The 15427-nt window shown below is 62.6% G+C and overlaps 2 protein-coding genes and 1 long non-coding RNA gene across 5 annotated transcripts in view; 1 reads left to right on the top strand and 2 right to left on the bottom strand.

Annotated features, from left to right (window-relative positions):
• The window catches only part of LOC116668211, a 23944-nt gene extending 13274 nt beyond the window's left edge, over nucleotides 1-10670 (top strand). Inside the window, exon 3 of the long non-coding RNA XR_004325274.1 lies at nucleotides 10586-10670. This is a non-coding gene — a long non-coding RNA (uncharacterized LOC116668211). The remainder of the gene's footprint in view (nucleotides 1-10585) is intronic.
• Nucleotides 1669-7537, bottom strand: VWA1 (von Willebrand factor A domain containing 1). The gene is made up of 4 exons (XM_032494913.1): nucleotides 6756-7537; nucleotides 5100-5657; nucleotides 3193-3471; nucleotides 1669-3088 (listed from the first exon to the last, which is right to left on the bottom strand). The coding sequence occupies exons 1-4, from the start codon at nucleotides 7357-7359 to the stop codon at nucleotides 2751-2753; spliced, it is 1779 nt and encodes a 592-aa protein (XP_032350804.1). The 5' UTR covers nucleotides 7360-7537; the 3' UTR covers nucleotides 1669-2750.
• On the bottom strand, nucleotides 7690-15427 carry TMEM88B (transmembrane protein 88B). Of its 3 annotated transcripts, XM_032494925.1 has the most exons (4): nucleotides 14441-15413; nucleotides 13108-13468; nucleotides 12663-12798; nucleotides 7690-9983 (listed from the first exon to the last, which is right to left on the bottom strand). In XM_032494925.1, the coding sequence occupies exons 1-2, from the start codon at nucleotides 14714-14716 to the stop codon at nucleotides 13208-13210; spliced, it is 537 nt and encodes a 178-aa protein (XP_032350816.1). In that variant the 5' UTR covers nucleotides 14717-15413; the 3' UTR covers nucleotides 7690-9983; nucleotides 12663-12798; nucleotides 13108-13207. The 3 variants fall into 3 exon arrangements, with proteins under 3 accessions (XP_032350816.1, XP_032350815.1, XP_032350814.1); XM_032494924.1 differs by having other exon boundaries at nucleotides 12663-13468; XM_032494923.1 differs by lacking the exons at nucleotides 7690-9983; nucleotides 12663-12798; nucleotides 13108-13468 and adding an exon at nucleotides 13476-13966 and having other exon boundaries at nucleotides 14441-15427.

Raw genomic sequence — 15427 nt, 5'->3', positions numbered from 1 at the left:
CCTGCCACATGGACCCGGCCCACTACATGGATCAGGACCTCTTGCACAGCCCTTTCTGACTTTCAGGTGCACCGGGAAGCTCATAGTTGCCTTAAGAAGTGGCTGCAGTGTGCAGCCTCGGCCCCAGACCCACAGTAAACCAAGGAGTCAGGGCCTACGTGTCACGGGAGGTGGAGGGGAGGGGCAGGAGACCTGGAGACTGTTCCCAGACTGGCCCAGACTCAAAAACCTTTAAAGACTGGGATGAAGCAAAGGGCAACACTTCCAAGGTGAGGGCTTCCAGAAGAGGCGTTCCTTGGCACGAAGAGGGGAGTGGGGGCTCCTGTCACTGGGCCTCAGCATCCAGCAGCGAGTAGGTGAGCCCAGAGCCTCTTCCAGGGGGTGGGGTTGTGTGTCTTCCAGCCACTGTGCCCTCTCTTGGGATTGGGGAAGGGGCTCATCACTCAACTTGTCTTCAGAGTGTGACTGAGCCCTTAAGAATCGACCTGCCAGCATCTCCCACTTTTCCTCCTGCCACCTGCAGGGTGCTCTGCAAGCTGGGCTTGGGGGCTCAGTGTGGAAGAGGGACTTTTCTGGGTGGCCAGTGTACTTGGACCTGCAAGCCCCCAAGGGGTTCAGGCTAAGGGACACAGGCTTCTATGGGGGGAGGTCTGCCCCTCGGGGGTGCATCCGGCCCAGGTCCCAGGCCTGGGGAGGGTTCCCCTTGCTGGGCAGTGCTGCCTGGGACCTGGGACCCTGCTGTTCACACTCGCCAGCAGCTGAGATCATAGGAGTCTCTGACCCTTAGCTGACTGCTTACTGCTGACCACCGGTCAAGGAGTAAGCAGAAAGCCGCATAGCCACAGGCCGAGGCTTCCCTAGGCCTGCCTCAAGGGGGTTGGGAGGACATGGATGAGAAACAACATCCACCAGGAGCATCCTCCCAACTCTGGCCTGGCCAGTCACAACCATCGGCACCCAGGGTTTGATTCACAACCTTAGCCCAGCTCCACTGCTCCCTACTCTGCTCACACAGGCAGGGCAGGGGTCCCTGGGCACAGGCTACTCCCACGAATGCCAAGCACACTGAACTAATGGGCAGTGCAAGCCCTGGGCACGTAGGCCGGGGGCCTCATGACGCTCAGAGGCAGGTGCTTGGGAAAAGGTGGCAGGCAGCTCCGGGGAACCTGCCTCCACACACAGGCCCACCAGGCCCCAGCAGGCAGACTGAGATGCTACTAGGGGCCCCGAGACCAACCCTCTCGATGCTGCAGTTGCTTGGGTGAGGGGCTCTTCTTCCCATTAGCAAGTGGCGGGGGGAAGCGGGTGTGGCTGTGTCAGCAGAGATGGAGGCCATCCTGCAGAGCGGGCTGGCTGCCCCTGGTTCCAGCAACGCCCGGTCCAAACCACCCAGTCCCAGCCCACAAACACGGGACCCACGCTCTCTGAAGAGGAGGTGCATAGAGAGGCCACAAGTGGCATGGTGACCTGAGTCCCAGCACTGGGAGGGGGATGGCTCCCCTCTCCTCTTCCCCAGCACTAGCCTGGGTACCACTGGCCTCCACCCAAGACTTTTTTTTTTCTTCTTCTTTTTTAACTTGCAACCTTTTACAGGGCTGACATGTTTTGACAAGGAGTAAAACACTCTCAGGATACTTCAGGATTCAGTTTACATCTGATTTACTGTTATTTTCGTCTGAGACATTCATAGGGAAGAGGCAAAGTGAGTACTGGGTCAGCCCAGGCAGAGGAGGAGGTGCCTGGCGGGGCTGAGGGAGGGCAATGCTGCCTTGTCCAGTGGCCCCAGGATAGTAAGGAGTGACAGGACATGGTGTCACATGCTGCAGAGAACCGCTGGGGTGAAGCCCCTGGAGGAACACTGTTTATCGCTACCCCCAGCATGGAAGCTCCCTACCCAGAAGCAGGGAAGGCTCCCTGCCCATGTGGGCCCTGGGGCCTCCACAGGGGGGAGGTCTCCTGTCTCTAAGGTCCTGAGTGCCAGGCTCCTGTCCCATTCCTCCCAAAAGGTGCCAACTGCATCCCAGTGGGTGTAGCTGGGCCCTGTAGGGTAGTGGGAAGGAAAGCAGTGCCACTGTCCCCAACAAGCACTGCCCCCAAGCCAGCTGAGGGTCCTAGTGAAGATGACCTGTCCATCCACCGGCTGCTGCCCACGTGATCAACCCCCAGCACTCCACCCTCCCCCTCCCAGGTCCTGTCCCCCCAGGGAAGCCTTTGGGACTTGGCCAAAGCCAGCTCCTTCCCTTCCCTCATCCACCTTTCAACATCCAGGACCCGAGTGGCCATGGACTCAGAGCTGCCATCTAGACCAAGCTCCCTCACACAGATGCTAGCCTTTGTCACTCGAGGGTCTGGCCCTTAACGCAAGTAGGAGGCTCAGCCACCAGACGCCCTGAGGTCCCAGGCCCAGAGCCAACCCAGGTCTGATTTCAACCGGACCCCAGACTCCTTGTCCAGCTCCCTGCTAAATCCTGCCCAAAGGACACCACCGACAGCCCAGCTCTGGGCAGGGCAGGGGAAGGAGTTGCGACGGGTCGCGCTGCTGCTAGAGCTGCAGCGGAGGGTCAGACAAGGCCACGTCCCGGAGAGCGGACGCCAGAGCAGGGCGCTCTCCTGCCGCGGGGGCCCCGCGGGCCAAAGGCCGGCCAGCATCCCACACCCGGGGCAAGACCCTGTTTTGGGTGGCGGGCGCCTCTCTAACTGGGCTCGGGAGGAGGGGGCCTTCGGTTGCGCGGGCGAGGCCGGCCCAGAGCTCACGGCTCCCGGCCACCAGCCTCCGGGGCCTGGGGACGCGGGGCGCGGCTGCGCTCACCATCGGGCGTGCAGGCCTTGGCCGACAGCGCCCTCTCGCGGCCCGAGCGGAAGGCCGCCGTCACGGTCACCAGGTAGGCGGTGCCGGGCGCCAGGCCCTGCAGCGTGGTGCTGTTCCGGCCCGCGGGCACCTCCACGCGCTGCGCCGCGCCGCCCAGCAGCGGCCCGACCTGCACGTGGTAGCCGAGCGCGGCGGCCGGACCCAGCGCCGGGGCCCAGCTCACGCGCAGGCTGCGCGGCCTGGCGTGCGAGACGACGATGCGCTCCGGTCCGGTCTCCTCTGCGGGAGAAGCGCCCGTGAGCGGGGTAGGGCTGCGCCCCCGCCCACCCGCCCCGGCCCAGCACCCCGGCGAACCCTAACCCGCCCTTCGCGCCCCGCCTCACCCGGCAGCGTGCGCACTCGCAGGTGCTGTGGCCTCAAGAGCCGCACGTTGGACTCTGGCATCAGCTCCACGTTGTATTCCGTGTCGGGGTCGAGGCCGGCCCAGGCCCAGCCCGTCGCGTTCCCTGGCAGCTGCTGGCGGAGCACGGTCCCCTGCTTGGCGCTGGGCATCAGCTCCAACACGTAGTAGCCCGAGTCCGGGGTCAGTAGGGGCGGCCAGGCCAGACGGAAGCCGCTAGACGTGACCTCAGAGGCACGGAGCTGCTGCGGCCACATCGCGTCTGCGGGTGGTGCAGAGGGTCAGAGAAAGGAGACCGCCTTCTCCCCAGGGGAAGATGCCCAGATGAGGAGGGCAGGAGCCCTGAGGAGCCAGCCCAGCCTTGGCCACGCCCACCAGATGCGAAGGCTGCGCAAAACTGTGCTGGTGCCGGAGGAAGGACACCAGCACAGCCAGCACCCCCTCACCCTCCTCCAGGCACCATCAGGAGCTTCCCTGCCTGCCTCAGCTCCAAACCCAGACCAGTGGGGGCCGTTAGCATCCACCTCCCACCCAGTCCAGTGGCCTGGACAAGGGCCCCTCAAAGGTGGCAAGATCCAAAGTGATGTCTGAGAACAGAGGACCAGCCCCCCGCCCAGCCAGCACAGGGTCTGGGGTCAGCTCAGCTCTGGATGGTGAAGGTAAAGGGACCCAGCATACAGCCAGGACTGGAGAGTGCCCTGCAGGACATCAGAGATGTGACAACCCAAGGAGCTGCACGCCTCCAGTCCCCAGGAGAGTGTGGAGGGGAACTGCACAGTGGGCCCCCCAAACCTGTTACCACTTCTGAGATTGGATGCCAAGCAGCTCATGGCCATCTGGGTGACTGAGCAGGCGGGTATGGCTGAGAAACGTCCGGGCAGGGCGAGGACCCCCAGGACTGGTGCTGCTTTCTGTGATGCTGTGTGTACAGCTGCCAGCCTGACACTCACCTTGCTCATCCCCACACTCAGGCCCCGCCCCCAATCCCAGCAGCCCCCACCTGGCTGAGGCAGCCTCTTGCCCTTTCTCCTGTTTTCTGCTCCAGGATCAGCCACAGTTGTTGACCCAGGGGCCGCCAGGGGCTGGGTGTCCTGGGGTAAATCTTTGGAAGGACCCTCCACCCCCTTCCAACCCACAGTCCCTCCCCTTCCAGGTTCAGGTGGATGATTAATCCAGAGAGAGAGAGACAGGGAAGAACCCTGGGGTTACTTGGTACTTTTCAGGTGCTACAGCAAACCTAGCCAGTGACCAGGCCCTTCATCTCCAGCCCCTCCTCCTGCGGGGTTTAGCTGGGTCAGGGTGGAGCTACTAGCCCCTGCAGGAGGCCCTCCCCAGTCTGGTCTGGCCTCCTTTCCAGCAGTCACTACACCCCTTACAGTGCAATCCACTCAGACCTCTCGGTGATGGTCCTCACAGGGTGGGGGGCAGGGAGTGGGGCCCCAGCTCTTGGCCCTTCCTGAGCTGGCTCTCCTCCTCCAGCACACATACAGGAGTGAAAGCTCCATCTACAGATTCCTCAGGCTTGGAACCTCCTTCCTCTTCCTCTCCTCTTAGGCACATCCCACCAGATGCAGCCCCTCAGCCCTTGGGCTCACACCAAGTCCCTCACTCATAGGGCCTCCAGCAGACAGCCCCACCTGGAGGTGTATACTCAGACAAACCTGCCCCTCTGTCCCACCACAACCGAGGTAGGGGGCAACTGGGGTGAACAGTTGAGCATGTCCCTGGAGAAGCCATGTGTGTCACCTGGTCCCTGAACCTCCAGGGAGCACACTGCCCCTGCAGCCCTGGCCTCTGCTCCAGACATGCACATTCCTCCTGAAGTCTGACTCAGCTCTCTTCCCAAGCTCCCAACTAGGGTTCCCCCAGGCCCTGCCTCCTCCCACCTACCAAGAACGGAGCCCCTCAGCTCCTGGGTGATCATGTGCAGGTCGTCCACATCCACAAAGTGCAGGTGCTTCTCCGCGGGGGGTGAGGCTGCGGCCGACAACTCCAGGAGGTTGCCGCGGCCAGTGCTGACAATGAAGACAGTGACGCCCAGGTCCTTCAGCTCCTGCATAGGGGGCCCCACGGGGTCGCTGGAGCCGCCGTCTGTCACCCACACCAGCACCTTGGGCACTCCGGGCCGGGCCCCCGCCTCCTCGGCAAACAGCTGCTCCTTGGCGTATGCCAGCGCCAGGCCAGTGTTGGTGTCACCCATGCGTTGGGCTGCAGCACGAATGGCATCCTGGACAGTCGAGCCTGAGCTGTGCTGGCCGAAGGGGAACTCGGTGTGTGGCTGGCTGCCCACGTGCACCAGGCTGGCATGCAGGGCCCCAGGGCCCAGGGGCAACAGGGCCGCCAGCTGCCCCAAAAACTCCCGAACTCGGGAAAACTCATAATGAGACACGCTGGCCGAGCTGTCCAACAGAAACAGCAGGTCCCCCTGGGGGACAGATGCCGGGAGGCCTGGGGGAGAGGGGAGGGTTCAGCCCCAGGTGGTGGCCCCCTAACAGCCCCACACCCAGGGCAGAACCCCCAGCACCTGAGATTTCCCTAAGCCAGCACTTGCCCTTACACAAGGAATCCCTGAGCGCCTTCTCAGTCACACACCCAAAGGTCCTGGGGTAGCACCCCAGCGGGGAGAGGGGTTCTAAGCCAGCAGGAGGTCCACAGTTTCAGCGGTTCCAGCTCTGTACCCTGGCCACAGACCTGGGCACTTCCGGGCTCATGTCACTTCTCCTGCAAAGGAGAGCTGACCCCTCCAAGCCCCCACACTTCAGCAGACTCTGAGTGCAGGCTGGAGCCCAGGGTCCTGGCCCAGCCCTCAGGAGTGGTGGGTGGATGGGTCTGGGCCACCAGGGCTGCTCCCTCAGGCTTGGCTTCCAGAGAAGCAGCCTCCAGGCTGGAGTGCAGCCTCCAGGTAAGGCCACCCATGAGGAGTCAGGCTGGAGGGGCACAAAGCAGCTGAGGAGACTGGGTACAGAGCTGGAGGGATTGGGAAGACACAGCATTGATTGCAACCCCTCCCACAGACCAGATGGCCGGGTTGGAGTCGTGACCCCACTCACAGATGATGTCACCCCTCCCTTGGCCCCCATCCTTTGCTCTATCTGGACCCAGAAAGCAGGTTACCTGCTGCAGCAGCCTCAGGGCCTGATCGGCCCCTCCCAGGCCTCTCTCTCCCTTCCTGTCGGCATCTTGGGGGCGGGGCGGGGCAGATGGGTCCCTCCACCAACGTGCCTCGAACAGACAGTGGTCTGGGCTTTGGAGCTTCGGGGCCTCAGTTTCCCCCAACCCAATAGGCCGCCGCCAATCTTCTTACCATCCCTCTACCATTCCATGCAGAGGGAAACTGAGGTAGGGACAGCCTCCCCGGCACACACCTCCCCCTCCCGGTCCAAGCCCCCAAATCCCGCGGAGATGCCGGCGGGGTCCGCGCGCCGCAAGTGGGTGGGGTGCCCTGACAGCCACCCCGGCCCCGGAGCTGCGACAGGAGAGCGTGGCTCCGTGTGGAGGGTGGTGGGGCGCAAGAACCGAGCCCGACCGGGCCCCCGCCGCACTCACCACGCTCCGCGCCGCTCCGCGGCAGCCGCAGGCTCAGGGCCAGGCCGAGAACCGTCCAGGGCAGCATCGTGCGCGACGGGACGGGCGCGCTCTGCCTCGGCTCGCCGCTGGCTCGCTCCTGGGCGGCGGGGCGCGCGGCCGCGCGGGCGGGCCCTGGGCCCCGCCCCCGGGAGGCCCCGCCCACCGAGGCCCCGCCCCGGCGCGCGCGCTGCCCCGCGGGCCGAGGAGCCCAGGCTCCGGGGAGGCGCGCGCACGCAGGGCCCAGATGCGCAGCGACGTGCAGAGCTCCCTGGGCTGCCGCCGAGGCACACACTCGTGACATGCACGCCCGCAGATCCACAGTCTCCCCTTCTGGCTGTAAGGTCATGGGTCCTCCCTCCCCGCTGCCCACAGCGAGGAGCCGATCAGGGAGCCGCCTGAGCTGCGTCTTCCCCAGACACACTGCCCTCACCTCCGCGGTGCTGGAAGTGCCTGAAGCCAGGCCCAAAAGAGCCCCATAGGGGTATGAGAGTTTGTGGGTGACACCAAAAACAGCGTACCCCCAGCACGGCCCAGGCCTTGGCCACGGGGCTGGGGGAGGAGCAGGTGTCTGGGGCTGGGACATGTGTCTCCAAGGAATGGTCTACAGAGATCAGAAGGGCTGAACTTAGAAGGGATGCAGCGCGTTGGGAGGGGAAAGAAGCCTGCGACATTCGAGGGGAATCTCCTTGCGGGACACAAAGCCTCCACCCACCTGGCTTCTCAGAGGAAGGGGAATAAGGGCTGAGGATGGTTGGTTCAGGCCCTGTCCAGTGTGACCATGCTGGGCCTGTAGCTGTCCCCACATCCTGCCCAATGAGGGGCCCAGACTCCAAGACTGAGGACAGACCCCCAGCAGCCCACTGGAGCAGCCCTCTGGAGGGACTGCCTGGTGGGCCAGGTGGCTTGCATCCTGGGATCTTTGCTAGACCAGACCAGAGGTGGCTGGCTGCCAGGGACACCCTGAGGGACACTCAGCCCCCAGGGCAGATTCTTTGCTCTTAGGTGAGGCAGTTCAGCATCCCTGGGCAGGAATTGAGGTCCAGGAGAGCCTCACCCCCCTCACTCCTAAGATTCCTTGTGGTGGGGTAACCACTGCCCTCTCCCAACCACTCCTTTCTGCTTAGCTGGGGAGGGGCACAGGTCCCGCAGGGCGAGGCAGCAGGGCCATCTCTGCCAGGATGTCCCCTCCCTTTCCCCCTCCCCAGGAGGACGGATGGGACTCAATGGTTTTCCTTCCTCCCTTTCTGGCAGGTGAGACGCCGGGCTTTGAGACAGGCTGACTTTGCCTAAAAAAGGAAGCGGCTCAGCTGAGCCTGAGGAGCTGGGGCAGGAACAAGCGAGAACTGTGTCCCCGCCGCCCCCACCCCCTTGCCGGGAATCTTGGCAGTGGCAGTGCTGGCTCAGCTCCACAGACCTCAGGCCTTGGCTGGGACCAGAAGCTGCCTGGTGCTTCCGCCTGGTCGCTGAGGGGGCAGCAATGGGCTTGAACCCCCAAAGTTCAGGGTTTACTTCCCTAGGGACCTTGCTCGCCTGGCCCTCAGCCCTCCAGCACACACGGCTGACCAGGGCTGCTGCAGGGAGGGACTATGAGCTGAGCAGAGGCCATGATGCTGCAGCACCAGCAGCAGCTAGAGACCTGGGGGCCCGGCGGGGAGACCACCCAGGTAGATACGTGCCAGCACGTCTTGGCTCATCCTCCATCTCGCTGGGCACCCACCTGCCCCAGGCAGGGAGCCAGGCCATGCTGAGTCTGCCCTGTGGCATCCCCAGTCCTGCCCAGAGGGTGAGCCCACAGTCACACCTCAGCTTTGCTGCGGGGTTGACGGGGACGTTTCCGTCCCTTCTGGAAAAATTGAGCTGCTCTTCTTGGCCATGACGCAAGCCCTCGAGGAAGCAGCCATCCTCCTCCCTCCAGCCTCTCCATCTGAGGGAGAAAGGATGGGAGGCCCAGCCTTGGCTGACAGTTCCTCCTCACCTCTGCCCAGGGTCACCCCCAGCACTCACACTGAACTCTGGCCTGACCCCTGGGAGACCACCCCAGCCCCATCCACTCAGCACTGCTCTCCCAGTCCCCCACACTACTCCTGCCTCCAGGATCAGCCCGAGGGAGACATGGGCCGATGGAGTGTCCCCAGGGAAGATGGGGGTCAGCGAGGGATGGAGTGGTCAGGGCTAGGGCTGGGCTTGAGGCAGACGCCAGAGGAAGTACAAATATAATGGCCCGGAATCCTCCTCTCTGAAGGAAGACAGGCCTGGGGGCGGCAGGGAGCAGAGAAGGACTGGGCAGCCAGGGCACAGCGTGCTCTGGCCCCAGCCCTCCACCTCCCCTGGGCCCAGAGTCTGCCTGGGCCTGGTGTCTGTGGGACCAGAAGGAAGGAGCAGCCTGTGTGCCAGAGGGAGTCCCTAAGCATCACTTCCTGGAGCTGGCCCACGCTGTCTGTTGGTCTGCAGGCAGGTGGACAGGGTTCCATGAAACCCAGGGAGATGGCTCTCCAAGGCACTGCCCCTGACCACCGCTGGTCTGCGGGAACGCGCCCTCCTCCGCTCCACCCAGGCCTCTGCAGAGAAGAAGGGCCTTTTGTCCCCAGCTTGCTGTGGCCATGTTGACCCCAGGGAAAAGGCCAGCTCCCCAGGCCTCCGACCCCACCCGCGACCCCGGCTGAGGTCACTCTGCTAGGCCTGAGGGGGCAGAGCAGCCTGGCCCCTCCCTACCCCCTGGGGGTGCCTGTACTGTGGTTCTTGTCAATTGTATCTCCCCCACCACCCATATACATGCCAGGGGACACAGAGGCTGGAAGTCGGAGGTGTGGGCGAGCCCAAGGACCCTGACCCCACCCCACAACAGTAAGTGGGGCAGAAGGAAGGGGTGGCCAAGAGCAGCAGGGCCCAGAGGCCCCTGCCACCACCCACCCAGCTGCCCTACCCACGCATTCTTCTAGACTCGACCTGCCCGTTTGTGGTCAGGGACATGCCAGGGCCAGAGGGCCAGTCCTAGGAGTCTGGAGGGCCCATTGTCCCATCCTCTTTGGCCCCAGAGCTGATCCCCACCCAGTCCTTCTGCTGGCAACAGCCAGGGTGGCAGGAAAGATGGCCGATGGGGTGGGTGGCCTGGGCACGGTGGGGGAGGGTGCCACCCCGTCTGCATTCAGCCGTCATCTCCATGCTGGTCCAGCCACATGACAGATTCTGCACTGGGGACATGCGGAGCTGGAAGGGGGAAGGGCAGTGGTGAGTTTGCAGAGAGGACTGGCTATTTATTTTCCCCCAGGGGGGTGGGGCATGCCAGACCAGGTGGGCAGAAGCTACAGGAAGTCCCAGGGTCCTTGGGTGGGGGCCTGCCAGTGTGTGAGGGCTGTAAAGAAGCCTGGGAGGCAGAAAGGGCAGGGGCAGGCTTCACAGAGGAGGCAAGGGCTCCTGGCCTGCGCAGGGGCAGGGTGGGGCAGGAGCCAGGCCTTGAAGAAGATATGGGGCCATCCGCATCAGAGGCAGAGCCCAATGGGCAGGGCTGGGAGGCAGAAAGGAAGGCAGAAGTTCAGATGCTCCTGGGTTTTCAACCCATGCAGGGAACTGAACGGTGATGCCCTTCCTGAGGTAAAACCCCTCCCTAGTCTTGGCTCCCTGTGCTGGAACCTTCTGTAACAGGGAGATGACCACCACGCCCTGCCCCAGCCCCAGGCAGGGTCCAGGCAGGCTTGCACAGGAAAGAGAAAGAAGGGAGCGACAGTCCGTGTCAGCATCTTGTAGGGGGCTCCCCGGAGGTAGGGGGCAGGCCAAGGAGCAGGGCGAGGGGCCTCAGCTCTCAGGGCCAGCACCAGGCTCTGCCTGTTCCTCCCCAGTGCACCCACCACAGCTGTTTCTGCCCAGCACCCCTGGCCTGGCTCCCATGCCTGGGTGGGGGCAGGGCTCACACCTGGGACACCGGATGTGGGGACAGAACTCTCTGGGCCCCTCCTAGCTGTGCAACACTGAAGGTGTGTCTGCAGACACCTGAGCTGCCAGGAAATATTTTGTGAATGAATAAATGGCCTTGGGCAGATCCAGGAACCTGGCAGAGCCCGGACTCCACACCTGTGGGGTCTGGACAGCGCCCCACCAGGGGTGTGAGGACCAGTGACAGAGGGGATGCACGCGCTCACACATAGGAGCATGTAACTCCCTGCCACATGCATGCGCACACATGTGCACCGCAGAGGCCCCCCCACAGCCAGGAACTCTTTACAGGGCCAGGGCCTGGGCACCTGGGGGAAGAGACTTTGTTGCCCAAAGTGGAGGTTTCCGCCACCCAGTTGCTTGGGGCCTCCGCCCTCGACTTTCCCAACTTCCCTGACAGCTGGTCTCCTAAAAGCAGACCCTGAGGCTCTTCTGTAAACTTTCCACAGCCCCCATGGGTGTTCGTTTTGTGAGTGGGTGGGTCAGAGCTGGGGGTGAGGCAGGTTGTCCTGGGGGCCAGCTGGAGGCCATGTAGGGCTTGGCAGGCCTGAGAAGCTGGGACACACGGTGGCCTCCCCACCCCCCACCCCCAGCCCAGCTGTTGTTTTGATGACTCCGGGGCCAGGCAGATCCTCAGGAGAGTCCTCGTTCCTCAATGCCTGGCCAGAGCCCGTCCAACCCTAGGCAGGAGGGGAAGGAAGGCGGCCTCGGACTAGGGGAAGCTCTCCCTGGGCGCCAGGCAGCCAGCCAGGCTCCTGACCGACTGGGCACAGACAACTGGAAAGCCCCGAGGACTCTTGCTGGACCTGAGCCAGCCCCGAGCTAGGCGCTGCCCAAGCCACGAGGGAGCCCTGAGCCCTGACCTTTGGGCGTGTCTGGGCCCTGACCTATGGCTCATAGGTGGAACCTGGCTGGCAGTGCGGTGTACTAGGTCCTTTACAAGGCCTTTCAGCTGTTCCTAGATTTGGGACAAATTACAACAAACACATGTTTGATGCACTGTTGGGCTTAAAAGGAAGTAAATATCTCCAAGGCTCCCCAAAATGAAACACCAAAAATAAGTGCATAAATAAACAAATGGAATAGTGAACAGAAACCCGGGATGATGAAGGAAAACAAGTGGGAAAGCAGAGACTTCCCTGAACACAGCACGGAGAGCCACACTGCATCGGGACAAGTGTGGACCTCCTGCCCTGCGGGCTACAGACCAGGACCCGAACAGGGGCCCAGGACGGTCACGCCTCACAAGGACACCCTCTCTGGAGGGACCAGGTCTCAGAACGTTCACAGGTGTGGGCTGACACTTAACAATTGCAAACATTCAGAGAAACAACGTGCTATGACTGAGAGGCAGCAGAAATGACAAACAACAGAGTTAGAGCCCCAAAGAAAGGGATTGGAATTGTTAGGTACACACTATAAAATAACCATGTGTGAAATGTTCCAGAAGTCAAAGCTGGAACCCAAAACTGAGCACGCACCAAGAGACCGCCAAAATGAGCAGACGGGAATAAGAAGCGGTTGTAACCTTCAGGTATGACGATATGATAATTTAAAGTTAGAGGATGCATTAATCAGCAGATTCGATACAGCCAGTGATTAATGACCTGGAAGAGGGACCTGAGGAAATTGCCAGAACGCAGCAGAGAGACAAGGAGACAGAAAACACAAAAGAGAGATGAACTGACATGAGAGGTAAAAGGAGAACGTGCAGCACTCGTGTACCAGGTGCTCCCTAAGAAAGAACAGGGAGAATAAACGAGAGGCAGGACTGAAGCAATAATGGTTGGGAGGTCTACAGAACTGATGAAAATGTGAATCTATAAAACTGGGAAACGCAGTGGACACCAAATGGATACAGAACAGAGCCACAACCAGAAGCATGCTTAAAAGAACAGAACGCAAAAGATGGAAAAGACCTTAAAATTCTCCAGAAAGAACAGACTGGGCCCTTACTGTAAATGCTAATTCCGTTCTCAGGCTGAGCCCTGCACGCCTGGTTCTCTGGCCGCCGATGGAGTTTTGGAAACATACAGCGTGGAGTCTCCCAAGCAAATCTCACCACCTCTGGAACTCGCTGGAGGCCTGCTGACTGACCAGACAGGGGACTTTCAGAGGCTGCCCTTGGGGAGGGCACAGGAGCCCAGGGCAGCCACAGTGGCAGAAACCGGGAAGGCCGCCTTTCCCAGAGCCTGGCCGTGCGCCCTTCTCTGAAAACCATCTCCCTCCTCCCTTGTGGGTCCCAGTCTCCGCAGCTACGGAAACAGCAGGAGCGGAGAGAGGCTGGGGAAGAGCCGACCCGGTCCGGGGGAGGCCGGTGCCACCTCGCGGCCACTCGGAGCACTGCGCACGGAGCTGCGTGGGGCCCTGCGATTTCCCACGTTGGGACCTGGACGCAGACCCTGAGTCGCCAGCCTGGAGCCACCTTATGGGGGACACGGGGGGAGTTCAGGGGCCTCTGGGATTTGAGGTCTTGGGGTCCTTTGGAGATGTTTCTGGGGTCACACCCAGGCGCAGAGCTGCTCCTCCCCGTCAGGGTGGCGTCGCTCGCGCCCATCGTCGCTGGACACCAGGTGGCGGCGGGGTCCAGGACTGCAAGTCGGGGGCGGCAGCAGCGAGCGGAGGCGTCGGGCCAGGCGGGCGCGGGCGGCCGAGGCGAGCACCAGAAGCGGAGGAAGCGAGAGGAAGCCCGACACGATGAGCGCCGCAGAGCCGCGATCCGAGAGCAGCGCGCGGCACGCGGGGCGAGGCTCGGGGTGGACCTGAGGGTGGGGCGGGCGGTCAGGCGTGGCTGTGGGGCCTCAGTTCCGGGACCGGGCCTGGCGGGACTGGGGCGGGGCAGATAGACTGGGGTGGGGCCTGGAGGCCGTGCCTGGGAGCAGGTGGACTGGTGGAGCGTTAAGCCCCGATTCCAGCGGGGGCGCTGGGGTGGGGGGCAGGTGGACGAGGGAGGGTCCGGGGGAGAGCGCGGGGCCTGAGTTCTGGCGGAGTCCGGTGGCTGGGACTCGCGGTGGGCCAGGCATTTCTGAGCAGAAGATGGGAGGCGAGGGACCCAGGGGTAAATGGCCCAGTAGGAGTCCCTTGAGGGGAGCCTCAGAGGATAGCTCTCCGGTTCCCGACCTCCGCCTTCCTCCCCTCTCTGTCTCCCACGGGTCTCTCCTATGTTGGCATCTGACCTTGTAGGCCCTCCAGTAGGTGCCACCAGCAGGGGACACCTTTTCTTCTGTGGCCCTGGTTTCAGCCCCACTTTCCTGACATGCCTAAAAAAAGAGGGACACAGGGTCCCCCTCTGCCTGGACTCTCCTGACTCCAGACCAAGCTGCAGCCCCTTCCATAAGTGGGGACACCCATCCCAGGGTAACGGGTAATAGAAGATAAGGAGGGGCTGTGGACTGGTTAAATTTGGTGATATTTTAATATCCTCTTCCTGGAATCCTCCTCCTCTTCCCACTCTGCACAGCTGTCCAGGCCCTGGTGGCCCCTGGTACAGAGCTGGGAGGCCTCGGGGGAGGGGAGAGAGCTGTCCCCTTGGGTGACAAACAAAAGTCCTTCTTTTGCTACAGCTGGTGGGGTGGGGGGTGCTTGACAGAAGAGGCTCTTCAGGGAGGGGCACGTGTGCCTCTGGGGACAGATTCACCTTCAGCCCCAAGACCCCAGACTTCCACAGGAACCCCCACTCCCCAAAGACTCCAGCCAGTCCCCCCACCTCCACGCCCACAGAGGGCTCAGCTCACCCTCGAGTGGCACAGGAATCCCAGGAAGACGATGGCTGCTGCTGGCAGCAGCACCAGCAGGAACACGGCTGCAGGCAGCAGCAGATGGAGCAGGAGCCCCGCCAGGGCCCGGCCAGGCAGCAACAGGATCCCGAGGCCTTGGGCAGCCAGGCCTGCCCACCTTGGGGACCTCAGGGCCGCGGCCTGGCAGTCAGGAGGCCTTCGGGGCAGCATGAGTGCTGTGTCTGAAGTGCCCTCTCCCTCATCCTCCTCCATCTCCCTCTCCTGCCCACTCATGTTCTCCTGGGCAGTGGACCTGGTGGGCCCACAGCGGTGGTCACGTTGCAGGAATGAGCCCCTCCCCCTGTGTCAGATTAGCAGAATTTTAACCATAGGTCCCCAGGTCACATCTCTACCCAGAACCCAGCATCCGGATAGAGGACCCAGCTGGAGGGCAGGACCCTGGCCCAGGGGTCCATCCCTGACCATCAGTCTCCAAGGCCACACCTGAGCCTCCGGTTCCTCCACTGCCAGGCTGACCCCGTCTCTGCCAGGTTACTGCAGCTCTGGCCCTGGCCAGTCTCCCCAGCCAGCTCCTGCATGCTCTGGTCAGAGCTTGCACAGCTGTCCCTACAGCTCAGCACTGGGGCCCTCCTCCCTCCTGGTCCCCTCCTCCTGCCTGGTCCCGCCCTCTGCCCACTTCCAGCTCCTGCACACAACGACTCATTTCACTAGTCGTAACTCTAGCAACTGCCCCATCAGTAGCTGCCACGTAGAGGTCAACCCCATCTCCCAGCCCTGCCCCTGCTGGTCCCTCATCCCCAAACCTGGCCCCTCACAGCCTCAGATAAGCTGCCCCGGAAGATGCTGGGTGCCCCCACCATACCTGTCGAGAGGGCCCGTGGGCAATGGATAGGAAATGCTTGGTGTGGGACTCAACACACAGTAGGTGCCAATAACAGCTTCATCCTACCAGCCAGAATCCAAAGCTTCATCCTACCAGCCACC

The sequence above is a fragment of the Camelus ferus genome, chromosome 13 (assembly GCF_009834535.1).
Source record: "Camelus ferus isolate YT-003-E chromosome 13, BCGSAC_Cfer_1.0, whole genome shotgun sequence".
NCBI classification, from domain to species: Eukaryota; Metazoa; Chordata; class Mammalia; order Artiodactyla; family Camelidae; genus Camelus; species Camelus ferus.
The sequence above is the reverse complement of the archived record's forward strand: the minus strand, read 5'-3'. Positions and strand labels throughout refer to the sequence as shown.

Coding starts and splice junctions, on each gene's coding strand:
- VWA1 (XM_032494913.1), bottom strand. CDS start 7,359: ATGTCCCAGCCCCAGACACCTGCTCCTCCCCCAGCCCCGTGGCCAAGG. Junction 3,472..5,099: donor GCTGAGGGGCTCCGTTCTTG/GTAGGTGGGAGG, acceptor CACCACCCGCAG/ACGCGATGTGGCCGCAGCAG. Junction 3,089..3,192: donor GCGAGTGCGCACGCTGCCGG/GTGAGGCGGGGC, acceptor CTTCTCCCGCAG/AGGAGACCGGACCGGAGCGC.
- TMEM88B (XM_032494923.1), bottom strand. CDS start 14,716: ATGAGTGGGCAGGAGAGGGAGATGGAGGAGGATGAGGGAGAGGGCACT. Junction 13,967..14,440: donor GATTCCTGTGCCACTCGAGG/GTGAGCTGAGCC, acceptor CTCTTTTTTTAG/GCATGTCAGGAAAGTGGGGC.